This window comes from Stigmatopora argus, chromosome 1 (assembly GCF_051989625.1).
Source record: "Stigmatopora argus isolate UIUO_Sarg chromosome 1, RoL_Sarg_1.0, whole genome shotgun sequence".
NCBI lineage: Eukaryota > Metazoa > Chordata > Actinopteri > Syngnathiformes > Syngnathidae > Stigmatopora > Stigmatopora argus.
In genome coordinates, this window is record NC_135387.1 from 9,144,652 (window position 1) to 9,172,334 (window position 27,683).

At 39.2% G+C, this 27,683-nt stretch overlaps 1 protein-coding gene across 3 annotated transcripts; it reads left to right on the plus strand.

Annotated features, from left to right (window-relative positions):
- Nucleotides 1-6,623: 6,623 nt before the first annotated feature.
- On the plus strand, nt 6,624-27,386 carry eif2d (eukaryotic translation initiation factor 2D). Of its 3 annotated transcripts, XM_077608328.1 has the most exons (16): nt 6,624-6,851; nt 7,997-8,187; nt 8,263-8,346; nt 8,427-8,517; nt 8,591-8,698; nt 9,666-9,919; nt 14,576-14,693; nt 14,774-14,819; nt 14,912-15,018; nt 15,102-15,239; nt 16,658-16,747; nt 17,158-17,253; nt 25,197-25,317; nt 26,468-26,642; nt 26,724-26,777; nt 26,889-27,386. In XM_077608328.1, exons 1-16 carry the CDS (start codon nt 6,796-6,798, stop codon nt 26,897-26,899), a joined length of 1,740 nt encoding a protein of 579 aa, XP_077464454.1. In that variant the 5' UTR covers nt 6,624-6,795; the 3' UTR covers nt 26,900-27,386. The 3 variants fall into 3 exon arrangements, with proteins under 3 accessions (XP_077464454.1, XP_077464453.1, XP_077464456.1); XM_077608327.1 differs by having other exon boundaries at nt 26,724-27,386; XM_077608330.1 differs by lacking the exon at nt 7,997-8,187 and having other exon boundaries at nt 26,724-27,386.
- Nucleotides 27,387-27,683: the final 297 nt, after the last annotated feature.

A 27,683-nucleotide genomic window follows, 5' to 3' on the forward strand; every position in this document is an offset into this window, starting at 1 on the left:
TATGTGTATAATTACGCCTCCTACGAAAAATATATTTCAACTCCACTTAATGTATATTGACTAACGTATCTGTTTAAAGCTTAATCAATGGTGTGCATTGTTGTCAAAACCTTATTTATTAGTGGATTATACACCATTTATGTATAATAAATGTTCCATACAATATGGGTGAAATGACACGAATTGTCTTCAGGTGCATAGCAGCCAGAGCATTCATTCCTCAACAAAGTAAATATCGCATTTATCGAGCAGGAAATAACTTTGTTATATGCTTAGAATATTTTGTAGCCGCTTTATTTTTGTGTGACTTCCTATTTTGTGAGCAGTTCAAAATATCTTATTGAGTTCCGTCCCAGCCAATCCCATTGCACAGACATTTCATTGGCGTAGGATAATGACGACGACAAATGAACCAAGTCGAAATAGGGAAGCAGTGTGAAGTGCCTCGACATTATCCTTGAAGAATGTTCAGTTACTGGTTACAAACCAGCATTTGAAGGTGGAAAACTTTGATCGATGCAAACAAAAGGAACTCTCAAGGGTTTGAAAGGATTTGGTGGGCAAAAGTGCATTAGTGCAAGCCTGTCATTTCATGTAGTGCTGCAGTAAATAAAAACACTAAAATGAAGGATAAAAGGACAAAGTGTTGCCATTGCATTCCTTAATGTTTTTTTATGATGCTCTATGCTTCTTCTGCAATATAATTAGTTGTTGCGGTTTAGAAAGATATCTTTCATCGGGTCTGAGCTTGAGTGTAATTGGACAATATGCAGACACGAGTGTGAGAAGATTCTGTGTGAGAGAGCAGAGGACAGGGATGGAAAAACATTCTCCCTTCATCCACCTTCTGAGATGTGCAATATAACATGATCTAAAACACTGGCCAGTTTGCAGTCTGCTCTTATCTGTTCAGGCTGTTCCCCAAAAGATAATCCCATGATCTGACATTGCAAAACATTTATGAAAAACTTAAAAATATGTTTCCCCCTCTTACCCATTCTCTCCCAATTATAATAACAGTTCAATAACTAATCAGAGCTAAACCTTTACGATCTTTATATGAAAAAAAATCATTTTTAGTGGAGAAAAAACTTAACTGTAATATATCTGTTAACTATTTGAGTCATATTTTATATTAATTTATATTAAATGACTGGATCTTGATGAAATGTGTACATAAACCCATGGGGGAAAAAATCAAACTAATGTGCATCAAAACCCACTGGTTGTTGCACATTATTTATTATTACAAAACAGTCCATTTGTTCATGATCATCAATTCAACACAAACAACTCAGTGACAGTCATCTTAATTTGTACACTAGTTTATTGGGAATGACAATGTGATAAGTGTCAAAGGCATGTCAGAGCGTTTATGAAAGATGACAATGTTGGCGATTTTGACGTTCATAGGACTTCATGGGGCTCTTCCATTCAGTTTCATCATACCCAAGGCTCAGCGTGGGGTTGAAACTATTCCTTGCTTTGGCTTGCAGTCAAAATAGGGAAACAGTAAACAAGAGGATTTGCAACACATATATTTAGCCTAATTGGGATTCATTACCTGGTCTAGAACCGTAGGAAGGGTCAATAATCACAATTTCTCAGTCATACAATCATATGAGCACAGTTGTGGATTTCCTTCTTTTTCCTCATGTTAATGTTTGAATTCATATATCATGGATTGAACTGTAATATGTAAAGGAACCTCCCCAAAAAGTTCCGTTCAGTTTTGGTCCGGACCAAAGAACGTGAATTATGGACTTTCCTGTCTGAATACAAGCTCTCCTGAGCAGCACAATCAATGCCCTGGTGAATCTGTGCATTCATGTTGCACTCATTCAGTTCTAAGACACACAGCAATAAAATCTGGCCATGAAGCAGAAATATGCACACTAAAATGGAGAGCATTTTTACAAACCTGTCCAAAAAGTATCTGCTATAAACTAAGATACTGGAGAGTACCCAATATGCATTAAAATTGAGGTATATTTGCCAAGGAAAGTAACACAAAAAAATGTTTTCTTATTTGCAATGGGACTCCCTGTTGAAGATTAAGTTAAACATTCCTGTCTGACTCTAATTGGCTGCATGTTTTGTTGCGCTCAAAAAGTGATAACGGCAAGGCAATTCTCCCGACCGGCTGTTAGGAATGAATGAATAATCTTGGAATAGTGTAATGTAGTATACAATATAGTATATATATAATATAGACAGTACAGTACAGTACAGTACAGTCAGTCATACTCTATACCGGGGTGTCAAACCGGTCCTCAAAGGGCCGCAGTGGGTGCAGGTTTTCATTCAAACTCAACAAGAGGATACCTTTTGCAAGTGTAATCAGTTAATTAAAGTCAGTTGCTACTTACTTATTTTAGAAGACACATGATTGGTTAAAATGTCGGCACTGGATCGGTTGGAACAAAGACCAGGACCCACTGCGGCCCTCGGCGGAATCGGTTTGACACATGTGCTCTATACTAAAACTACAAGGTTTAGCATATGTATTTTTACTCAGGCACATACTTGACATATTCAGGGTGACCAAAAACAACTGGAATTTTTTAAGTGCATATTGGCAGACATAAGCAATTGATAGCACTGCAAGACAGCGACCTTGAGCAAGTAAATGCTTCACTGCTTTAGTAACCGTGGTGCATTCAGGACAAAATTACCCCAGCTGAGATGTTGCAGTGATCAATTGGAAACTCAACCGCAGGTTTAAAGAATGCATTCGCACAGGAAATTTCGCACAGACCAATTTCGTTATACGCAGCTGTGTATGATGACAACAAAGGCCTTTGAATTTGAATTGAATTTGAAAATGACGCCTGAAGGACGTCGTTTTAAACAAAGGGAAAAATCCATCATTGTTTCTTAGTTGGCATGTTGTCCACCGAGCCAGTTTTCATTTACAATTAATAAAATGTTTCTTCAACACTGCTGGTTTCATTAGATTGTTAAAAAGTTCCAATTTTTTGTGTCACCCTGTACATTTGATTGGGAGGAAGTGGGAGAGCGGAGAATGCTGACCAGGATGATGTCCATCATGGACAGCACCTCCCACCCCCTGCATGAGTCTGTGGAGTCCCTCCGAAGCTCCTTCCTCCCATCAGCTGTCAGGCTCTTTAACAAAAAAATGGCTGAGTGTTAAGACCTACCGTATGCATGCATGTGCATTTATGTGTATGTATGTATATATGTGCTAATATATGTGTATGTGTGTATGTATATGTATGGGTGTATGTACACGTATGTGTATGCATATGTATGTATATATATATATATATGTATATTTAGGTATATGTATATATATATATATATATATATATATATACTTCAGAGACACGCTTATTTATTTATATATTTATTCATGTATTTATTTATTAACTTACTTATTACCTATCTATTTATGTCTAAAAAGCCTTTCCTATTCCTGCATCCTCACCCTCTTGTTACTGGGACAACGAAATTTCACGGATACGGGATGAATAAAGTTATCCAATCCAATCCATCTACAGATTGAGAGACAGGACAATGAGTTGAGACATTTCAATTTCTTTACCAAAATACGAGCAATTTTTCTTTTCTTTTATCACAAGAATTTGCAGCACTCTTTCATTTTCACTCTATTTGTGAAGGACTTGAGCAATTCAAAATGCAAATAATTATAGATGTTGGCAATGTAAAGTATGTCAAATCTGTATTTTTATTGCCAAGTATTTCATTTCAATGTTAGAGTGGATCTTTTTGTGTCCACAGGACAAGTGATGTTTGTTTGTTTTTTGTTTGCTTGTTTTAAACAAGTGACAAATTAAGATAAGCAATGATCTGAATGTGAATATTCTGAGTCCACTGTACAAATTCAAACAGGATTATAGAAAACCAAGTGCAAGTAGGAAGCATTACATTAGGGAGGATCATTACAACTGAAAAATAATAATGAATCCATCAAACATATCGCATTTCCATTTCTCCCGCCAGGGAAACCTAGGGCTAGTTGCAGCTGAACTTCCGAAGTTTTGGCCAAAGAACACAAGAAGCAAGATCAAACCATTGGCTGGAGAACACAAATGTAATGATTATGAATTACAGAGGTGAACGCTAAATGATAATAGTGAAAGCTAAATGATAATAAATAACATTGTGTTTCCTTAGCTAATAAATCACAAGTTTTGATGTGACACCACAGCTGCTGCGATTCCAGCCGTGAACGATAACAAACATGACTCCTCTTACGAATACATGTTTAGAAACAATTTTGAGGGGAAAAATATATAATAAAGAAACAGAGAGCTTTTTTCTTGTCATTGTACTTTTTTACTTCAGACTGTTGAGCAAGCTACTTCAACCACGGTGTAGCAAAATTATAATATATTCAGAAATACCACTGTTATTAAAACAAAAACGTCTATGTTAAATTACCATACAATTTCTTGCATAGGGCCACATTCACATCACCAGAGCCACCACAAATGCCGGATTTGTGCCTAAAATAACCAGAGAGAAGTCAGGATAAATGAATACTGATGAAAAGCATGTGCTCTTTAGATGGGTCTACCTTTGATTGACAAAATCATAGGATGCCTCTTGTAATGCACAAGGCCCCTTTTAAGTACATGCCCGCGAACAAACTTGCAACCTTAATCATGTTCCTGTCTTATACTGCCCTGGGCTCCCTCATAAACCTGGACCAAGAAGTCAAATCTCACGGGTTGTGTGTTTCAAACATCAAGCTCAGCCCAAGCTTTTTTGTAAGATCCTGACAAAAGCCAACCACCTTTTGCAAAAGTAAATCTGCACGTACATCTTGCACCTGGGGCTCACATGTTAAATCCAGCTGACAGGACTTTAAATGTAATGCACACTCTCTGAAATCAAAGAACAGACCGTGAATCGGAAATACATTTGCTCAGTGCATTGTTGTTGATTGTACTTGAGTGAACTTTATAGACAGATTGCCAAGATGACTTGTGCTGGGAAAATGAAGCAAACATTTTTATGACAAGAATGTTCTTCATTTGAAAATGAAAACAAATAAAATTGTATTAAACGATATCACATGCTTATGTGAAAGATATTTAAGATACAAACTACCCTGCGTTGAGTTTGACGGTCCTGCACGCATTTTCATTCTGACGTAATTCAACAAGGCAGCGAACGTAGGCAGGGCAGCAGGATAGCGCCTAAGTGTATAGACTATTAAAATATGAAGATGCACATTCAAATTGACCAATCCTTCAAATTATTGTGCTTTAGTAGGCTTTTATTCACGCGTAGGGTGAAGTTGTTTCGTAATTTCAAATAAAAGTGGGTTTTTATGGCCAGTATATATTGTGACAGATTCTTCTTTGTGCGTATAAATCTTCACAACATTAAATTCCTCTTTGTTGGGGACCAATTCTGTTAATTCATCAGATGAAAGGGTAGGGAAAGCTGCTGACAGGTCAGCCTTGAGCTTTCTCCTAAAGATAAAGAAAAAAAATTGTGTAATGTCTGTGTAGGGGATTCCAGGTAAGTATTCTTAACACATTCACTGTCACTGACGTCAAATCTGCTTAAAGTGGGTGGTTTGGCAGTGAATTATCATCTTCGACTTCCATTGCGAGGCGGCCTGGTGGGTGAGTGGTGAGTGGTTAGTGCGTCGGCCTCACAGCTGTGGGGTCCTGGGTTCAAATCCAGGTCGGTCCACCTATGTGGAGTTTGCATGTTCTCTCTGGGCCCGTGTGGGTTTCCTCTGGGTACTCCAGGTTCCTCCCACTTTCCAAAAACATGCATGGTAGGCTGATTGGACACTCTAAATTGCCCCTAGGTATGGGTGTGAGTGTGCATGGTTGTCCTGCGATTGGCTGGCCACCAATTCAGGGCCTGGAATCAGCTGGGATAGGCTCCAGCACCCCCCGCAACCCAATGAGGATAAAGCGATTCATGAAAAATGAGATGAGAGAGATGAGTTCCATTGCTATACAAAGACAACCAATCCATTGATCACTGCCAGCCCTCCCAGAGCAATTTGAAAATGACAGCTGTAAGGAAAAAAAGCTTTGGTTAGTTCATTCATTCATTCATTCATTCATTCATTCATTTTCTGAAACACATTATCCCCACAAGGGTCGCGGGGGGTGCTGGAGCCTATCCCAGCTGACTTCAGGCCAGAGGCTGGGGACACCCTGAATCTGTGGCCAGCCAATCGCCGGGCACAAGGAGACGGACAACCATGCACACTCACACCCATACTTAGGGGCAATTTAGAGTGTCCAATCAGCCGACCATGCATATTTTTGCAATGTGGGAGAAAACCGGAGCACCCGGAGAAAACCCACGCAGGCCCAGGTAAAACATGCAAACTCCACACAGGTGGACTGACCTGGATTCAAACCGAGGACCCCAGAGCTGTGAGGCCGACGTGCTAACCACTCAAACCACTAACTTGCGATGGGCTGGCCACCGATTCAGGGTGTCCCCTGCCTCTGGCCTGCAATCAGCTGGGATAGGCACCAGCACCCCCCGCGACCCTAATGAGGATAAAACGGTTCAGAAAATGAGATGAGCTTGCATCGGTAACAAAAAAAAAATAGAAAAGACATGATTGACATGTTTACGCACTTGGAGGAAAGCTTCTGTGGAGTGCAGTGGGCGGAACCAATCGCTGGCTTGTTGTATTACGTCGGAATTAAAATACGTGCCGGACCGTCAAACTCAACGCAGCGTAGTTTGTATCTTAAATATCTTTCACATAAGCATGTGATATCGTTTAATACAATTTTGTTTAATTTCAAATCATTCTTTGGTGAGATGTTTGCGAAACCCTTCCGTGTTAAATCCAACGTCGCAATGAAGGGATCTGACAGGTGAGCGACACAACAGCTCATGCGTGTAGCTAAATGTGATTGTCAATGTAACCCCTCGTTTAGTTCGAAAAATGTTTATTGGCTACATTTTATTTCATTTTCATTCTTTTTGTCAAAGGTTCCCCGATATACATCACACCGAAACTACCGCAGTCAGATAATGTTAATTAAATCGTTTTGAAGCAGAAAAAAACAGTATTGGCTATGAATTAACTCACTCCATGCCATTTACGTCTCAAATTGCTCTAGGAGGGCTGGCAGTGATCAATGGATTGGTCGTCTTTGTCTAGCAATGGAACTCATGTCTCTCATCTCATTTTTCATGAACCGCTTTATCCTCATTAGGGTCGCGGGGGGGGGGCTGGAGCCTATCCCAGCTGATTCCAGGCCAGAGGTGGGGGACACCCTGAATTGGGGGCCAGCCGATCGCAGGACAACCATCCACACTCACACCCATACCTAGGGGCAATTTTGATTGTCCAATCAGCCTACCAGGAAAGTGGGAGGAACCCGGAGTACCCGGCGGAAACCCACGCAGGCCCAGAGAGAACATGCAAACACCACACAGGTGGACCGACCTGGATTTGAACCCAGGACCCTAGAGCTGTGAGGCTGACACGCTAACCACTCGCCCCACCAGGCCACTTGAAAGATTCAGTTAATATAATTATTTTTTTCTGTTTTGTTTACAGTTGCAATATATCATATAACTGGTGTATGAAATTGCTATGTTCTGGATTATTGTGACAATTTAGACTTGAGATCCTTTTTTGTGCAGACAGCCAGTCTCTTCTTAATGTTTCCATTAAAAAGAAAGAGAAAGAAGCTCTATTCATTGGTCTGAGCAATGAGTTCTCTCCTTACAACATGCCGTTTAACTGAACACACAAACATCACTCAGTGCATGTTGTGCATCAGTGTTATTGGTGTGCCAGGAATTAGGGTACAATGGAAGGTCTTGTGTTGCCCGTTGTCAAAACTATTTGCCACCCACCAGGCCACCTCACAATGGAAGTCGAAGATGATAATTCACTGCCAAACCACCCACTTTAAGCAGATTTGACGTCATTGACAGTGAATGTGTTAAGAATACTTACCTGGAATCCCCTACACGAACATTACACCATTTTTTTCTTTATCTTTAGGAGAAAGCTCAAGGCTGACCTGTCAGCAGCCTTCCCTACCCTTTCATCTGATGAATTAACAGAATTGGTCCCCAACAAAGAGGAATTTAATGTTGTGAAGATTTATACGCACAAAGGAGAATCTGTCACAATATACATTGGCCATAAAAACCCACTTTTCTTTGAAATTGAGAAACAACTTTACCCTACAGGTGACTAAAAGCCTATTAAAGCACAATAATTTGATGGATTGCCCAATTTGAATGTGCATCTTCATATTTTAATAGTCTATACACTTTGGCGCTATCCTGCTGCCCTGCCTACGTTCAAGACGTGGCCTCTTGTACTTAACAAGCTCATCGGTGGTGCTGGTAAGTGTCTTTATCAACAAATTCATTCATTCGTTCAGATAATTAAGAAGTTATACCCTCATTTAATTTTCCATCTACAGATCTCATGCTTCCCGGAGTGGTAGTGCCTTCCGTGGGACTTCCAGTTGTGAAACGGGGAGACTGCTGTGCTGTCACGCTTGTCAATAATAGGTATGTCTATTTATTATGAATAGATTTTTTCCTTTTCACTTGAAGTACTAAAATAACACTGTAACAATTCCAGAGCGCCTGTTGCACTTGGCACAGCTTCAGTTTCCACTGGAGAAATGATCAATTTGGGAATGAAAGGGAGAGGAGTCCATGTTTTGCATACACACATGGATCATCTTTGGTGAGTGTCTTCCTTCCGCAAGCCACATGGTCGTTCTGCTTGAAATAGTTTGACCACAGTGGTTAGGGAAAATTGCCATTGAATATTTTTGGCTTTTGTTATCAATAGCACTTTTTAACAAAGTGCTGGTTGTGAACAGTGAGAACTTTGCTGATTCCGTTATTCATAGCAATACGTTGGGAATATTTAAACAATCAGTGGAAGTGACAAGGTATCCTTAGATTATCATTATAATTCTGGTTATTGTTGATATTGAGGCAACATCCTAGTTGATTCAATCTTTTCATTTAGAGGAAATCAACCAACATGTTGATTTTTGAACTACACTCAATAATTTGTATTTTGCTCTCAAATTTCTATGGCAAACTAGTATTCTACCTATTCTGCACTTGTTTCATATTGATGGATTTTTAAAGAGCATCAGATTTTAAATAATCTATATGCACTAAAGATACCAACTAAAAGATTATACACTTTATGAAATAAAATTGGCTCTACCTACTGACATGTTTTTAGTAATTCGTAGTAGAACATGAATATTACATTTTTCACAAAAACTGGAAAAACTTTCTTGAAAGAAACAATGTATGAACTAGACCAGAACATATTGATGAAGATATTGTTTGTTTGAATGTGTATGCGACAAAAGGCAAAAAGTGAAAAATGGTTTCATTTTATACAGCGAACGCCACATCGTGGATTTTAGCAAGAACGATACATCTTTGCCATATAGTACATGTGCTGTGATTGAGACCAGCTGTCATGCGTCTCATAAATCCTTCTTTGTTCCGTGTCGCCAAATGAATGATGCACAGACACGCGCATACCATACACGCTTTTGATGCTCATTGTCACGGTTAAACATGTGAGGTCACACCATTTTCAGCATTTGATAGATTGCGAGAAATGATGACCTACAAGCAATTAAAATTCAGCTTCTTATCTGTCCATTTAATTTGCCATGTAGGTCTTTTGGAGACAAGTCATGTCCTCCTACGTTGCCAGATGAAGAGGGTGAAGCACTTTTAGTGAATGGTGAAGAATGTGTGTCGGAGGAGGAGGAGTTGGAAGAGAAAAGTAAGAAGAGTGCACTGCAGGAACAGCAAGAAAGTGAGCCGGCCAAATATCTCGCCTGCCCTACTGCTGTTGAGAAGGAGGAGGGAATCAAAAAGGCCAACGAGGGAAGGGAGGATGACCAGGACGATGAGAGTTCACCGCAAGGTATCAGTAAAAAATTAATTGAACCTGTTCCCTAGTGCTGCAAAATTGACAAAAACACCTACTTGTCGTTTTTCAGACAAATATTGTGATTCAAATTGCGATTTTCAGATTTCATACTTTTAAATGCATAAAAACATAAGTCTGAATGACGCAAGTCATTACCTTTGCAACTTTATTGCTTTAATTATGTTGACACAGTTGTGATTGGCTGGCCACCTGTTCAGGGTTCTGGTGCCCGTAGTTGGCTGGAATAAACTCCAGCACCCCTTTTTGAGGATAAGTGGTAGGGGAAGTGGATGAATGAATGTTGACAAGAAGGGAAAATTGGAGTTGTAACTGCTTTCGATGACCATGATTAATTGAACTACCGCATTTTTATAATTCACACTAACCAAAAAATGCGCAATGAAAGGGAGGTGCACTGGAGGTGGGGCGAGATGGCGAGCGCCTGGTGGCCCGGTCGAGCACAGCCTGAAGAGGCGACATGGGTTCCCCCTCATATGAGCTTACCACCGAGAGGGGCCAAAGAGGTTGGGTACGCCGACAGTTGGGCGGCAGCCAAAGGAGGTCTGATCCCCGGCTGCAGAAACGAGCTCTTAGGACGTGGAATGTCACCTCTCTGGTTGGGAAAGAGCCTGAGCTAGTGCGTGAGGTTGAGAAACTCCGGCCCGACATAGTCAGGCTCACCTCTACGCACAGCTTGGGTTCCGGTACCACTCCCCTCGAGGGGGTTGGACACTCTTCCACTGGAGTTTCCCGCGGTGAGACTCATACCTAGGGGCAATTTTGAGTGTCCAATCAGCCTGCCTTGCATGTTTTGGGAAAGTGGGAGGAAACCGGAGTACCCCAAGGAAACCCATGCAGGTCCGGGGAGAACATGCAAACTTCACACAGGTGGACCGACCTGGATTTGAACCCAGGACCCCAGAGCTGTGAGGTTGACGCGTTAACCACTCACGCCACCGGACCGCCCTTAATATTGTAATGTGTAAATAATTTCACACATTTGTCATTCCAGAGTATGATTCAAACCCCTAGCTAAACTATAAAAAACTGTGACTAATTGTCCGGAAAATATGGAACTTATTTTCAGTCGCCCTTGCTAGTAAGCCAAGCATCCATGTTCCCGTTGCTGTTTTATTGTCAGCCAAGTAATTCCCGAGCGAGTTCACAATTCCATATGATAATGATGAATTTAGATGATGAAATGTTTCTGATTGCTACACAAGGATTTGAGCGTTCCAAGGGTCTTTAGCTATCCTAGTGGGGTAAATCTATCGGAAATCAAGCCCGATCGTCCCATTTCCCGAAGATCGGAATCGGGTAAAACAGATCTTTTTTTCCACCGTCAATTGGAGTAAAATAGGATCACTTGCTATCGCAGTTAATAAGTTAAAATAACAAAATGATCTATAAGTATAATGCATACATTTATAGCTATACAGGACATTTTATGATATTTTTATACTAGTATTTATATTTACACTATTGAAACAAACCTTGCAGTAAAATTGAAATGTTCAACAAATCACAACTATAATAGCTCAATTTATCGCATTAGTTGACCAGATTTATTCGCTGTATAAGTTTCTTTATGCAAGATACATTGTCGGAACAATTAGTTTGCAACCTTACTTTGGTGCGGCACAAATGAAAAAAAACGATTTGTGATTTTTCTTTCTGCTTCATTGAAACCATCCTTTTCTATGATTTTAATGTTGCAATAGCTATATCGGGACACCACTTCAAAAAACTGTTTGACTATCCCGTTTGTTTCAAACCATTTCAACACACCTGACATGTTCTTACTGACGTCACTCAAATGTGAGAATGGTCAAATTAAAGAAAAAATCCCAAATAAACTCTGCTTCATGAGGTTAAATTATTGCAGCAATAAAAATCTCAATATTGACTTAATATGGGTTAATCGTTCAGCTCTACTCTTCACCTCACATGCACTAACAGCCTGAGTGAGAAAAAAAGATATTTTTGTGCGCAGCCACATCCAGACTCAATAAATGTGAGTCAGCATGTAATAGCTCTTTAACTTGTGGCAAATAAAATTTGGAATTTTCTGTAAGCCTTCCCAGATATTTTCTCCTGCCGAGCAGAAGACTACTTGAAAGCGGGAAGTTATTTCAGTGTTCATAATTCACTTTACATTGTCTAACCAAAGCTATAGTTGCACCTGAAAGGCTCTATACCTGATGCTGCCCGCTGGGGCTGAAATGATTTATCTTGGCCTATTTTTAAAGTCCAGTTGATATGTACCCAAATTTTATAGTCTAATTTATTTAACTGAAGCTCGTATGACAAGATTCTCGTAACTCGAGCGGAAGTTTCCCATTGAAATGAATGGGAAACAAATTAATTCGTTCCAACTCTCTGAAAAAAACACCAAAAACAGGATATTGGATTGAAAAAAATGTTGTATTTCTTATAATTTGCCATATATTGACAAAGTAATAAATAACGAGTGGTTTGATAGTAATAATGTGTTTCATAGGAGTAAAATTAGACACATTTCGCGGAGGGTAGACAGCGGCATACACGGAGGCGGGGGGGCTGTTCGGGGGGGCTTTATCCACGGCAACAATGCACTCGTAAACGAACAAACAAATTTAAATTAACTTGGATAACTATATACAGACACTCAACGTTTAATGTAACTTCAAACAAAACTAAATTTGTTGTAATCTTTTTTACCTTACGTAGTTCTACGGTTTGACACCACCTGGCCGCTCCGCCGAAGTCTTCAAAACGAACGCATCAAGAGTTGTTTGTTTTTGTCTACCCTTCAAAATATTTCGATAATGTCGCATACAAATGTCATCACAATAGGATAACGCACGACCACTTGCCAACGAGAAATAGTCTTTAAAGAACGATCGCGGGAGCGTCTTGCCTTAGAAAGAATAACAGGAAATACAATAGTTGATCTTACCCACGTATTGATTGTGGGTAATGAAGTTTTATTCTGAGAAAGGTTGCCATTGCCTATGGGTGTTGTGTGCGCGTGTATACTTCATTACCCAGAAAGCCCTCTTTTTGCCCGCGCGTTGTGCGTTTCCTGGTCCTATGAGAAACTCGTCTGAATTAATCGTTCCGTGCTCGTAGATATTGTTATACACAAAAGATATGCAAAAAAGACCTGGCTTGGTCGCATCACGAAATTTTGATCGCATGACGGGCGAATTATTCGATCGAAATTTCCCTCGTAAGACGAGAATTTTGTATGACGAGCGGTCGTATGACAAGGTACCACTGTAGTCTCAGGCGGCCCGGTAGCACGAGTGGTTAGCACGTCGCCCTCACAGCTCTGGGGTCCTGGGTTCAAATTCAGGTCACGTCCACCTGTGTGGAGTTTGCATGTTGCCTGCGTGGGTTTCCTCCGGGTACTCCGGTTTCCTCCCACATTCCAAAAACATGCGTGGTAGGCTGATTGGACACTCTAAATTGCCCCTAGGTATGAGAGTGAGTGTGCATGGTTCTCTGTCTCCTTGTGCCCTGCCGATTCAGGATGTCCGCCGCCTCTAGGCCCGGAGTCAGCTGGGATGGGCTCCAGCACCCCCGTGACACTGATGAGGATGAAGCGGTTCAGAAAATGAGATGCGCATAGATAATAGTCACATGGATGCCATTACAGTTTTCTTTTAGTGCCGCCAAAGAGAAATTTTATTTCATATTGCTCTGAGTCTGAATGCACAGTGTTTTTTTCCTTTTTGGCTTTTTCCCCTTTTTTTCTACTATAATGGATTATTTTAGTATGAATCCTCATTCGTTGACTGCTGTAACTCATTCATTTATTCATGTACAGGCATCTTCCGTACTACTCATCCTCGTAAGGCTTGTGGGGGCTGCTGGAACCTATCCCAGCTGACTTCGAGCGAAAGGCAGACTAAACCCCATACTGGTTGCCAGTCAGCCGTAGGGCACACAGAGAGACAGACGACCATTCACACTCATAATACTATCGCCAGCGAGAATCGAGCCCGTGCCTGCCCGCACCGAAATCCGCCGAGTGGAACCTCTACACCAGGGATTGGGAACCTGTGGCTCACAAGCCAGACAGGTCTCTTTTATTGGGTGAATATGGCTTTTCTGCTGACCTGTAAGCTAATATCTTTAACTCGCTGGTGAGAGAACTGAGTCCCAAACGGACCAATTAAAGCCTCGCGTTGGCACATTAAAGTGGCGCCAACATTAACTCTAGCGCTGCTACATTGACCAACAGGAGCGACTCGCTGGCACATCTGTGTTCGCGACACTACTTCGAGTGCCGCTACATCGACCAATGGGAGCCTCGCGTAATTGCCTCTCATGTGCTCCATTGACCAATGGGAGCCTCGCGTAATTGCCTCTCATGTGCTCCATTGACCAATGGGAGCCTCGCGTAATTGCCTCTCATGTGCTCCATTGACCAATGCGAGCCTCGCGTTGGCACGTCAAAATTGCACGGCAACACGCTGGTAACATAACATAAATTTTACTCGTATCTCAAATTGCTCGTATGTCAGGGCACCACTCTACTGTACTTTAAGAGTTTAAATGACAAAAAAATTGCACGCACTTATTTTTACTTTTAAATTCTTGATATAGTTCTCAAAGAATTTAATTTAAAAATATGAATTGTTTATGTGTAATTTGTTCTCACAGAGGTCATGGATGCTCTGCTTTGGCAATGTTTCCTTTTGGCTCTCAAAAGCAAGGTGAAGAAATCAGAGCTCCCCCTGCTGACGAGTACTTTTTTCCGCAACCACATGTTCTCCTGCTGGTAAAGATAGAGTCACCCATTACTCACAGATTGCTGAGAAGGAATTTATTTGCCACAAACATCCTGTGTTTTTTTTCCAGCCCACGCGGAAAACTACTCGATATAAAAAAATCCAGCTATAAAAAGGTATATACAAATGTCTCAGCTCGCACATGGTTGATTTTATGAGGTAATTAGAATCCTGCAAGCATTTATTTGAACTTTTCTCCTTCAAACAGCTCTCCAAGTTCCTGCATGTAATGCAGGAGGAGCACAGTATTGTACGGGTGAAAGAATTGAGCAAGGGCGTGGAAAGCATTGTAGAGGTGGATTGGAAAAGCCCAGAGTAAGCTCTCCATTCAGAAATGCACTTGGACTGAAAAAACTAACAAAAATAAAAACATTTTAACCACCCTCTGTTACTTATAGACTACGCTTCTCTGTTCCTGAAGGAACAGATGTTGAAGCGGTTCCACTGGGAGAAACACAGTATAATCCTCCTGAGATCACCACTTTATATAGTGTGTCAGCTCGACTCCAGCCTCTTTTTGGAGATACAACCAAAAGGTGCGTTTATGAGTGTTATGAGATGGTGAATGGTAAAGCAACTCTGCCACAACAATTTTGAAATAATATACCACATGCAGGAAGTGTATTTTCATTTGGATGCTTGATTTCATTTAGTGTTTTGTTATTCAAGTTATTTTTTCGTATGTTGGAACAAAAGGTTTCTAATCTAATCTTTTAGTAACCTGAATATTTTTCTTATGTAGAATAATTTGTGAATTGAATGCCTTTATTGTCATTATACAAATACAATGAGATTTAAAGTTTCACCATATAGGTCACATAAATAATAGTAATAAAAAGATTTTTAGATTTGATTAGATTAGATAACTTTATTCATCCCGTATTCGGGAAATTTCATTGTCACAGTAGCAAGAGGGTGAGAATACAGACACAGGAAAGGCCATTTTAGACATAAATAGGTTATATATATATATATATATATATATATATATATATATATATATATATATATATATATATATATATATATATATATATATATATAAAAATAAGCATGTTGCTGAAATATATATATATATGTATATATGTATATACATATACATACATACACCTAGATGTACATGTATACATACGGTAAAAATAAAGGGAGGTTAAAAAAAAGTGACTAAAATGGTAAGCAGCACGTGAGGTAACTATGGTGTTTGTATGTGTGTGTGTGTGTGGCCTGGATAGTTGGAAAAACACCCGGCCGGAAACGTTGCCTCGGACAGATCTTCTAAATCCATATTTGACGTTTTTACCTGATGTTGTTTGTGAACTTTGAAAGTATTTTTGTTTTATGGTTCCTCCTAAACCCGGACTGGTGTTTGGCTAGAGCAGGGGTGGGCAAACCGGTCCTCGAGGGCCGCTGTGGGTGGAGATTTTTGTTCCAACCGATCCATCACAGACGCTTTGACCAATGAGATTTCTGCAGAAAACAAGAAGCACCTGACTGCAATCCACTGATTGCACTTGTAGGACACCAGATTGGTGAAAAGGTGTCCTCTTTATGGGTTGGAATGAAAACCCGCACTCACTGCGGCCCTTTGTGGAATAGTTTGATTTTTTTAAAGTTGGATATAAGGTCAATGGAAGTAGTGAAAAGGAATTTGATAATGTTTTCAATGTCTGTGATGTGTTGAGAATTGTAAAAGTCTTGCCTCTTTGACCGCTTTATTGTAGGATTTGAATTGTTCATAGAATAAGTCATGGCGACCTGTCAATCACCTTCTCTCCACATTAATGTGCTGAACATGAGATGTGCACTTGATATAAACACGGAATATTATCACGTGAATTCCTTCTTTAGATTGACTTCATCGAAAAGTGACCTGATCTGATTTTTCCATTGAAAGAGGAATTTTTATTGGTAACTATTTTTTAAGTAAATCTTTTGGGTTTGATTTTGTTCACAGGAAAGGTATGGCACTGCAGCCTGCTGAGGTTAGAAGCTTTGTCACAGAGTATGTGAAGAAGAACGACTTGGTGGATGAAAAGAATAAGAAGTGAGTACATTTTGGCAGATGAACAGTGAGACGTTTGACGCACACTGAAACGAAAAATGTTTTTTCCTAAATTAAAGGACATTGGAAAAATCGAACCATAATCAGGGTGCTGCTTGCTTTGGGATTTGATACTGTGCCATGGTAAAAGGAGACCAATATTTTGTCCCTCGGAGCATGTGATGCTGCTGTAATCAGATCAAATGCTAAAATGTGACTCGGAATCAGAAGAGGCATCTTTGTTCTTTTTCAGGATGCACACTCTTGTCTATGTTTTGTTTGTGACATAAATTGATGTATTTCTGGTAGATTAAATTATTAGCCTGGAAGATCCTAACAAGACAGCATGTGCCCTGCAACCCAATGTTCAATTGGAAAGGAAGCAATCATTTTTTTGTTTTTCGCCCACTCAGTTACGTGAGAATCAACCCAATTCTGTGTGACTGTTTGCTTGAGAAATCCGAATACCAAGACATTGACGCTCTCAAGTGGGATGACCTTTTCAGCAGGTAATGTTATGTATTTTCGATTGCCATATCATGAGCCACATGAATACATTACTTTGCCACCCCTTGTTTTACACCACACATTCTTACTCCATGCAACTGTAGTTTTCCTCATTTTTTTTCCTCAATAAAATTGAAGTACATTCATTATACAAGTATAAAGAGATTTTAAGCTTCACTACGTTGTGCACACATAACAACAACCAAATAAACAATAAATAAATCAATAGTCAACATAAGTACTCCCCAATATAAGTAAGTAGGGAAGTGCACAAATAACAAACAAACAATAGATAATAATGAATAAATAATAAATAAGTAATAAGTAGTCACCAACAGAAATAAGTCAATTTAGATGAATGGTCACATAAATAAATAGTAGGTACAAAAGTGACTAAAGTGGTTGGGAACCTATGGAGTTTTAGTGCAAGTACAAGATAAGACATTAGTCTCGATTAAGTCCTAGGTGCAGAACTCGAGTTGAGTAATGTGGCGGCTCTTGGGAAGAAACTGTCCTTGAGTCTTTTTATTTTGGCTGTTATGGTCCAGTAGTGCCTGCCAGAGGGCAGCAGGTTGAAGAGGTGGAAGCTGGGATGTGTATTGTGTTTTATGATGCTCTTTACACTTCCTAGGCACCGGGAGTTGTAAATAGTGGAAAGGTGAGGTAGGGGGCACTTGATGATCTTATCAACTGTTGATCACCCTCTACAGGTTGTTGTTTAGTTGCCCCTTCCTGGGTACTCTTAGGAAAGTCTCCACTCCACCTGCCGTGATAACAAATTTTAGTGGTCCGAAATGTTGTCTCATACATTGTTATTGCACACCCTGTAGTTATTGCACAGAAGGGATTGTGTGTCGTGCTAATGTAAGTTCAAAGCCCTAATGGCTCTGGGGAAAAAAACTGTCCCCATAGATTTAGGGACAGTTTTTTTTCCAGAGCCATCAGGGGTCTGAACTTACATTAGCACGAAACACAATCCCTTCTGTGCAATAACCTTGGGGTGTGCAATGACAATGTGCAATATTTTAGAATGTGCAATATTTTAGAATATTCAAAGTTTTTTTTCTTTCCGGACGTGACTCTTATAAATTACTTACTTATGTTTTTATAGGGAAACACGCACTTGTGGAGTAGCACCACTAATTTTGTTATACGCAGTTGTGTATAATGACAATAAAGGCTTTTGACTTGAAATAACTGCCAATATCTGATAATGTGTTAAAAAAAAATAAAAAATTAAAAATGTAATCACTAATGTGACAGCATATTTTAACAAAACCACCTCTCAAAAGCAACGTATAGTAATTCATAGATGAAATACACAAACTTAATGCATGAAATTTCATTTTAAAGCTAATTTAGTGTTAAATGGGTGAAAACCCTAATGGGATTTTACTTATCTGCTTATTAGAGCAATACATAGTATTGATTTGATCCAAAATGACTGTCGTCTTGTCCTGTAAAGTGTGCATTTTACCAAGTTTGAAGCCAAATTATTTAATGTTTTGCCAATTACATTTTACATAATGGTGACTTGGTATAGAATCTGAAATATGTGAGAGTAACTGAAAACATCTGCATTTGTATTGAACATAACGTGCACTTTTTTAATATGTTCAACAGAAGTGCGCGCTTGTCACAAACTGAAGCTTTTGACCGGGTGCAGGTTTAGTGTTTAGAATGGAGCCCCCTTCACACGTGGCGTCAATTGTAAACTTTTATGGTTTCCAATGTTTTCAAATGCTGTAAAACAGCGAATTTTCATATTTGAGTGTGACCTTTTAAGACTGGATTTAGGAGAAGACTGCCATTAGTTCATAGCAAGCTAAAGTGGTTCCTACAGTAGCATTAGCCTCAATATAGCAATATTGATATTTAGTTCTGCGTTGTTTTGTTGACCAATAAACCTTTGTGTATGAAACTTAAGTCTCATGTAATTAATGGATGAAATTTAAACACGTAGCGATAAATTGCATCCGTGAAAATAACCGCCCCCATTTTTAATTGCCGGTCTAGTCAAAAGTGTAGTCAGTTGTCCTTGTGAATTATACAGACGCTCCCCTACTTACGAACGCAATTGGTTCCAAGCGATTGTTCATAAGTTGAATTTGTTTGTAAGTTGATTCAGTGCTATGTTTTGTATTATAATTTATGTTTAAGGCCGACATAAGTATGTTGAAGGTTTATATAAGTGCATTTGTATGTTTAAGGCTTGTATAAGTAACACGCATTGGTTTGTACTGAAAAAAAAACATTTAATAAAATGGAGAGAATATGTACAGTACTGTAGAGAGAGAGAGAGATTTATGTATTAGAAACTGGCCAAAAGAAGCGACCTAATGACGATTGCACAGTTTTCTTCTTTTTTTCCATCAGAAATGATGCGGTAGCACTGTATGGCATCATTCAATTGATTTGCAAACTTTGTGCAACGTTCAATATTTGGGTCCTGCTGCTCGATCTTTCTGTTTATAAATGGTACTGACGGTCGAACGATTCAATGCCCGTGAAACGCTCACTACTCTCACGCGCATCAAGCTTCGTTATTATTGCCACTCGTTTCAAATGAAATGGCTTGCCTCTTCCTTGCAACTCCCTCAATAGAAGCCTTTAGCTTTTTACCAAGCATATTCAATATTGGATGCATGAGATATTTAATGATACAAATGAAAAAGGTTCTTTGCACACTGGAGATACATTCACGCGCTTCCGCACTGCAACGAAGAAGAAGGTAGATGCTGGGTGAGCTGAGCTCTCACAGCGCCAGGCGTCGGTATTAGCGGCGGAAAGAAGTACTACTCCGAAAAAGGCGCGAAATACCAAATTGGACTTGCGAACATTTTTGGACTTAAACGCAATTTGCAGACCTGTTCGTATGTACCGTTGTTCGTAAGTTGAATGTTCGTAAGTTGGGGAGCGTCTGTATATTCCTGGAAGATGTCAAATGTTTATAATTTTTCCAAAGAAAGCATTTATGAAAAAGACTTATTTTAATTAGAATTCAAAGTAAATTAGAAGGCATTTTGGTACTACACAAACAAGGTCGTCAAGACAGTACAGTATGTTGAAGCAGACAGGATATATCTTGCACGGCTAAGAAAATACAAGTGTTGGGTTTAAAATTTATTGGTTTTCAAATCTGTATATAGTAAGGCTTTTTTCTTTAAAAAATCGACATAGTATAGTAAGGCTAAGAAAGTCGGAGAATAAATCTGACTTCTGATTCTTCTCCTAGTTATTGCTGTGATCCAGTGGCAAAAATATTGGTTCAGAACTTGAGGTGGGAATCAGGAGTGAGTTCAATTCCACTCTTTGCAATTCACAAATTGTTTATTGAGGTAATGAAAAGGATAAATATAACTTCCAATCACTTCATTTCAGAAGTCACTGTGGTCCAGTTGCAAAGACAAACGGTCAGAACTTCAGGTGGACTCAAGTTCAAATCAGGAATGAGTTCAATTCCACTCTTTGCAATTCTCAAATTGTTTATTTAGGTAATGAAAAGGATAAATATAACTTCCAATCACTTCATTTCAGAAGTCTCTGTGGTCCAGTTGCAAAGACAAACGGTCAGAACTTCAGGTGGACTCAAGTTCAAATCAGGAATGAGTTCAATTCCACTCTTTGCAATTCTCAAATTGTTTATTGAGGTAATGAAAAGGATAGATATAACTTCCAATCACATCATTTCAGAAGTCACTGTGGTCCAGTGGCAAAGACAATGGGTCAGAACTTCAGGTGGACTCGAGTTCAAATCAGAAATGAGTTCAATTCCACTCTTTGCAATTCTCAAATTGTTTATTGAGGTAATGAAAAGGATAGATATAACTTCCAATCACATCATTTCAGAAGTCACTGTGGTCCAGTGGCAAAGACAATGGGTCAGAACTTCAGGTGGACTCAAGTTCAAATCAGGAATGAGTTCAATTCCACTCTTTGCAATTCTCAAATTGTTTATTGAGGTAATGAAAAGGATAGATATAACTTCCAATCACATCATTTCAGAAGTCACTGTGGTCCAGTGGCAAAGACAATGGGTCAGAACTTCAGGTGGACTCAAGTTCAAATCAGGAATGAGTTCAATTCCACTCTTTGCAATTCTCAAATTGTTTATTGAGGTAATGAAAAGGATAGATATAACTTCCAATCACATCATTTCAGAAGTCACTGTGGTCCAGTGGCAAAGACAATGGGTCAGAACTTCAGGTGGACTCAAGTTCAAATCAGGAATGAGTTCAATTCCACTCTTTGCAATTCTCAAATTGTTTATTGAGGTAATGAAAAGGATAGATATAACTTCCAATCACATCATTTCAGAAGTCACTGTGGTCCAGTGGCAAAGACAATGGGTCAGAACTTCAGGTGGACTCAAGTTCAAATCAGGAATGAGTTCAATTCCACTCTTTGCAATTCTCAAATTGTTTATTGAGGTAATGAAAAGGATAGATATAACTTCCAATCACATCATTTCAGAAGTCACTGTGGTCCAGTGGCAAAGACAATGGGTCAGAACTTCAGGTGGACTCAAGTTCAAATCAGGAATGAGTTCAATTCCACTCTTTGCAATTCTCAAATTGTTTATTTAGGTAATGAAAAGGATAAATATAACTTCCAATCATGTATAGGCGGGCCGCCTCGTGGTGTAGTGGGTAAGTCACCTGCCTGCGACGTGGGTGTCGAGGGTTCACGTCCCGGTGTCGCCAGTCAACGACTGTATGGTGTCGGCAGTCGGCCGAAGGCCGACTGTCGAACACCACCAGGAACCCCCCCTCCCAACTGTCTTCCGGTCAGCCTTTGGCTGACCGGAAATGTTGTTTTGCTGAAAAAAATGACTAAGTCTTTATTTGAATGAAAAAAGGATTACCCATTTACTGAACTCCTAGTGTAGTGATTAGTCAAACGAGAGCGGGATTCGAACCCCATCTCCCACATGGCAGTCAAATCCACTAACTTGAGGTCTGTCTGACCCATTGTCTTTGCCACTGGACCACAGTGACTTCTGAAATGAGATGATTGGAAGTTATATTTATCATTTTCATCACCTCAATAAACAATTTGAGATTTGCAAAGAGTGGACTTGAACTCACTCCAGATTTGAACTGGTGTCCAACTTCAATTTCAACCCATTGTTCTTGCCACTGGACCACAGTGTCTTCTGAAATGATGTGATTGGAAGTTATATTTATCCTTTTAATTATTACCTCAATAAACAATTTGAGAATTGCAAAGAGTGGAATCAACCTCACTTCTGATTTGAACTTGAGTCCACCTGAAGTTCTGACACATTGTCTTTGCCACTGCACCACTGTAAAGTTGGAAGTTGTATTTATCCTTTTCATTACCTCAATAAACAATTTGAGAATTGCAACAAGTGGAATTGAACTCACTCCTGATTCCCACCTCATGTTCTGACCCAATGATTTTGCCAGTGGACCACAGCAACAACTAGAAGGTGAAGAATCAGAAGTCAGATTTATTCTCCGACTCTCTAAGCCTTACTTGCTGTCATTTTTTAAAGAAAAAAAGCCTTACTATACTATGTCGTTTTTCAAGAAAAAAAGCCATGCTATACTATGTCGTTTTTTAGGAAAAAAAAGGCTTCCTCTACTATGTCGTTTTTTAAAGGAAAAAAGCCATACTATACTATGTCGTTTTTTAGGGGGGAAAGCCATACTATACTATGTCGTTTTTTAGGGGAAAAAGCCTTCCTCGACTATGTCGTTTTTCAAGAAAAAAAGCCATGCTATACTATGTCGTTTTTTAGGGGGGAAAAGCCATACTATACTATGTCGTTTTTTAAGAAAAAAAGCCTTACTATACTATGTCGTTTTTTAAGAAAAAAAGCCATACTATACTATGTCTTTTTTTAAAGGAAAAAAGCCATACTACACTATGTCGTTTTTTAAAGGAAAAAAGCCATACTATACTATGTCGTTTTTTAGGGGGAAAAGCCATACTATACTATGTCGTTTTTTAGGGAAAAAGCCTTCCTCTACTATGTCGTTTTTCAAGCAAAAAAGCCATGCTATACTATGTCGTTTTTTTAGGGGAAAAAAGCCTTCCTCTACTATGTCGTTTTTCAAGAAAAAAAGCCTTACTATACTATGTCGTTTTTTAAGAAAAAAAGCCTTACTATACATGGTCTTTTTTAAACAAAAAAGCCTTACTATACATGGTCATTTTTTAAGAAAAAAGCCTTACTATACATGGTCTTTTTTGTAAATAAAAAGCCTTACTATACTATGTCGTCTTTAAAGAAAAAAGCCTATACTATGTTGTTTTTTAAGAAAAAAGCCTTACTATACTATGTCGTTTTTTACGAAAAAAAGCCTTACAATACTATGTCGTTTTTTTTTAAGAAAAAAGCCTTACAATACTATGTCATTTTTTAAGAAAAAAAGCCTTACTATACTATGTCGTCTTTTAAGAAAAACGCTTTACTGTACATGGTCGTTTTTTTAAAATAAAAAAGCCTTACTATACATGGTCATTTTTTAATAAAAACCCTTAATATACATGGTCATTTTTAAAGAAAAAAGCCTGACTATATATATACATAGTATTTATTTTTTAAACAAATAAAAGCTTTACTTTACATAGACCACTTTTTTTAAAAGAAAAAGCCATACGATGTCCAGCCATTCAAGTCATTTTGCATGCCAGCTTTACGTTTGTACCAAATCTCGGGGTATTCTTTGCTCAGTTATGAAGCACGTCTAATAAGATGAATAAATATTTGACATTATCGTCGACAAGGAAAAGGAGTGTCGCCAAACTTTCGTCAAAACATATACAGACGCTCCCCTACTTACGAACGCAATTGGTTCCGAGCTGGTTCATAAGTTGAATTTGTTTGTAAGTTGATTCAGTGCTATATTTTGTATTATAATTTATGTTTAAGGCCGATATAAGTATATTGAAGGTTTATATAAGTGCATTTGTATGTTTAAGGCTTGTATAAGTAACACGCATTGGTTTGTACTGAAAAAAAAAACATTTAATAAAATGGAGAGAATATGTACAGTACTGTAGAGAGAGAGAGAGAGAGAGAGAGAGATTTATGTATTAGAAACTGGCCAAAAGAAGCGACCTAATGACGATTGCACAGTTTTCTTCTTTTTTTCATCATAAATGATGCGGTAGCACTGTATGGCATCATTCAATTGATTTGCAAACTTTGTGCAACGTTCAATATTTGGGTCCTGCTGCTCGATCTTTCTGTTTATAAATGGTACTGACGGTCGAACGATTCAATGCCCGTGAAACGCTTACCACTCTCACGCGCATCAAGCTTCGTTATTATTGCCACTCGTTTCAGAAGAAATGGCTTGCCTCTTCCTTGCAACTCCCTCAATAGAAGCCTTTAGCTTTTTACCAACCATATTCAATATTGGATGCATGAGATATTTAATGATACAAATGAAAAAGGTTCTTTGCACACTGGAGATGCATTCACGCACTTCCGCATTGCAACGAAGAAGAAGGTAGATGCTGTGTGAGCTGAGCTCTCACAGCGCCAGGCGTCGGTATTAGCGGCGGAAAGAAGTACTACTCCGAAAAAGGCGTGAAATACAAAATTGGACTTGCGAACATTTTTGGACTTAAACGCAATTTGCAGACATGTTCGTATGTACCGTTGTTCGTAAGTTGAATGTTCGTAAGTAGGGGAGCGTCTGTATATTCCTGGAAGATGTCAAATGTTTATAATTTTTCCAAAGAAAGCATTTATGAAAAAGACTTATTTTAATTAGAATTCAAAGTAAATTAGAAGGCATTTTGGTACTACACAAACAAGGTCGTCAAGACAGTACAGTATGTTGAAGCAGACAGGATATATCTTGCACGGCTAAGAAAATACAAGTGTTGGGTTTAAAATTTATTGGTTTTCAAATTTTGATTAATCCTTGTTCAAGTCATGAAACATTGCCATATGTCATTCTTACAGGACCATGGGGAGAATGCAGGTGTGTTCTCAAATAGTGTTTCCTGGACAACCAGCAGTCTTAAAGAAGGGACACATTGAGCCCATCGATGTCTCAGTGGCTTCACGAGGCTCTAATAAAAAGGTGAGATGATGCTGGTCGATGACATTTTAATTCTTCACACAGCGGTGTGTCCCAAAAGTCACGATACACTTCCTTTTTTTCAGTTTTTTTCGTGTACCGTTTCCACATGTATTTGAGGCCATCAGCAATTAACACTTTTGGCGTTTTAATTTTCAATTGACACTGACTCAAGATTGCGCAAATCCCATCTAGAAAAATGTTTTTCTGACCCTGACTGTAGTTTTAACAGGAGCCGGTTCAATTTACACTATCCATGGAAAGTTTCCCGTCCTTGACAAATCCAGCTGTTGAAGGTTTGCCTCTATTTCCACTGATGGGGGGAAAAAACCAAACAGGCACTCCATTAGTTGATTATACCGCCCAGTAACCTCCGGTCATTCATTCATCTTTCGTACTGGGAGGGAGGGAGGGAGAAGGAGGGGGAGAATGAGGGAGGTAGAAGGAGGGGGAGGGGGAGGGAGGGAGAAGGGAGAGAAGGTGGGAGGGAGGTAGGTAGAGGGATATCGATTGTCGTCATATGCCTTTTCTTCGCACTACCCTTCATTGCACCGGCTTGCTTTGGATCCATTGTGTTTCCCTTAATTCTGCACTGACAAATGCAAAAAAACATGGAAATAAATGCAACCCTCCGCTCAATGCTCGTAGAGATCTTTGCACGAGAGAGATGCGCCGAGAAAGACAGTGCGCTGAAATCATAAAGAGCCCCCCTGGCTGTCTCAAATACTCGTATCTCAAAATGTTTCTCGTATCTCAAGGTCAATATTTGCTTGGAATTGGGGTTTCTCTGCCCCCTGTAGGTCTGTAGGGGGCAGACGTATCTTCATATTAGTTGACTTGACAATTATTATATTTACACAAAAGCTTAAATTTGAAGATTTTTTTTTTCAAATGCGAAAGTGTAATCTATCATATGCACTCTTCTCACCTTGACATTTTCTTCGGTGACGTATTAAAAATGGACCATGCATTTGTCTGGGAATGTACTTGACCAATGTTATCTTACAAATTAAGTTTGACAAGCATGTTTTATGTTAGGGAGATGCTTTTGGACTGCTCTCGACTGTCAAGTTTCTTTGAAAAAACCTAAGCTGGTCTCATGGCTCTCTTTTTTTTTTGCCTCGCTCTGATGCTTTCCATGTGTCACGTTTAGGTGACCATGATAAAGAACCTGGAGGTTTATGCTTTGGATCCTTCTGCGGTCGCCACCGCGTTGCAGCACAGAGTTCAGGCAAGTTCCATCCTGCAACCCCTCCCTGGGGCCAAAGACAAAGTCCTGGTCCAGATTCAAGGCAACCAGATTCAACAAGTTGGACATTTGTTGCTAGGTTTGGACCTTCTCCTTTTTCCAACTTCTGAAATTGTTTGTTGTGTGAGTAATAAACATTCTCTCCAATCCTTCATTTCAGATCATTATCGAATTCCTCGCAAGTACATTCAAGGGTTAGAAAAAGCTCCGAGAGGTGGGAAAAAGTAGCATTTCAGCGCTATACCTGCTATAGTGTACCAGATCATTGTTTACACAGCTGTATTTCTGCACGCCTTTCATGTAATATACGTTCATCTTATGACAGCTGACAAATGAAGCTTCGACTCTACTGCTGATGATGTGGGATATCGTGCGCAGCCTAATTAGATTCCATCATGGTGAGAACTATCCCCCAATGTTTATGTATTTAATACTGACAACGAAAAGCAGGCAGTAAGATATTTAGGAATCCCACTTAGCTTTCAGGATGTATGTATATACACCATTGTATGTCATGGAAACCTTTCAGTTTTTCAACAGCCTTTTGTCATGGCATTAGTCCTGAAATGTGAAGTAGTCAGAGTGTAAAATAAATAATAGGTCAACGTAAAATGTGTTCTGCATTGGTCATGTCAGTCAGTGCGATTGTGCCAAAGGGAGGGAATGTTAGAAATTGTCTTTTGGACAACCTCAGGCCAATTTTTTAATCATTTATTGTCATGTTTACTGTGGACTGAACAGAACAGTCTTTGTTCAGAAATGATCACTTGGATTCCTTTGGATTTAACTGAATTTAGTTATATAAAGCTGATTATTTCTTTGAGGTTTTCTTCTCACAAATGTCACCAAAAATCTAGACCTTGCACGGCTTCAATTACTCAAATAGTTGGACTCATTGGCTGCCTTTGAGAGCGATAGACTTCTCTCCATTTACAATGGGAGTCCTGGTAGCAAAAGAAAAAACATGCATTTGCTGCCAGCCCTCCCAGTTCAAATCATGGGCATCTACTATAGACTAGAAAGATTGAATTCACAGCAGAAGGGTAAAGAGCCACGTGATTGGACATCATCAACACTGGCATTGGAAAACTAGAAGTCACGAAATAATCTTTTATAAAAC

Excerpts from the sequence above, each read along its gene's own strand:
- eif2d (XM_077608327.1), top strand. The coding sequence starts at position 6,796 with ATGTTTGCGAAACCCTTCCGTGTTAAATCCAACGTCGCAATGAAGGGA. Across the intron at positions 8,699-9,665 it reads ACACACATGGATCATCTTTG|GTCTTTTGGAGACAAGTCAT; the intron begins GTGAGTGTCTTC and ends TTTGCCATGTAG. Across the intron at positions 14,694-14,773 it reads AACCACATGTTCTCCTGCTG|CCCACGCGGAAAACTACTCG; the intron begins GTAAAGATAGAG and ends TTTTTTTTCCAG.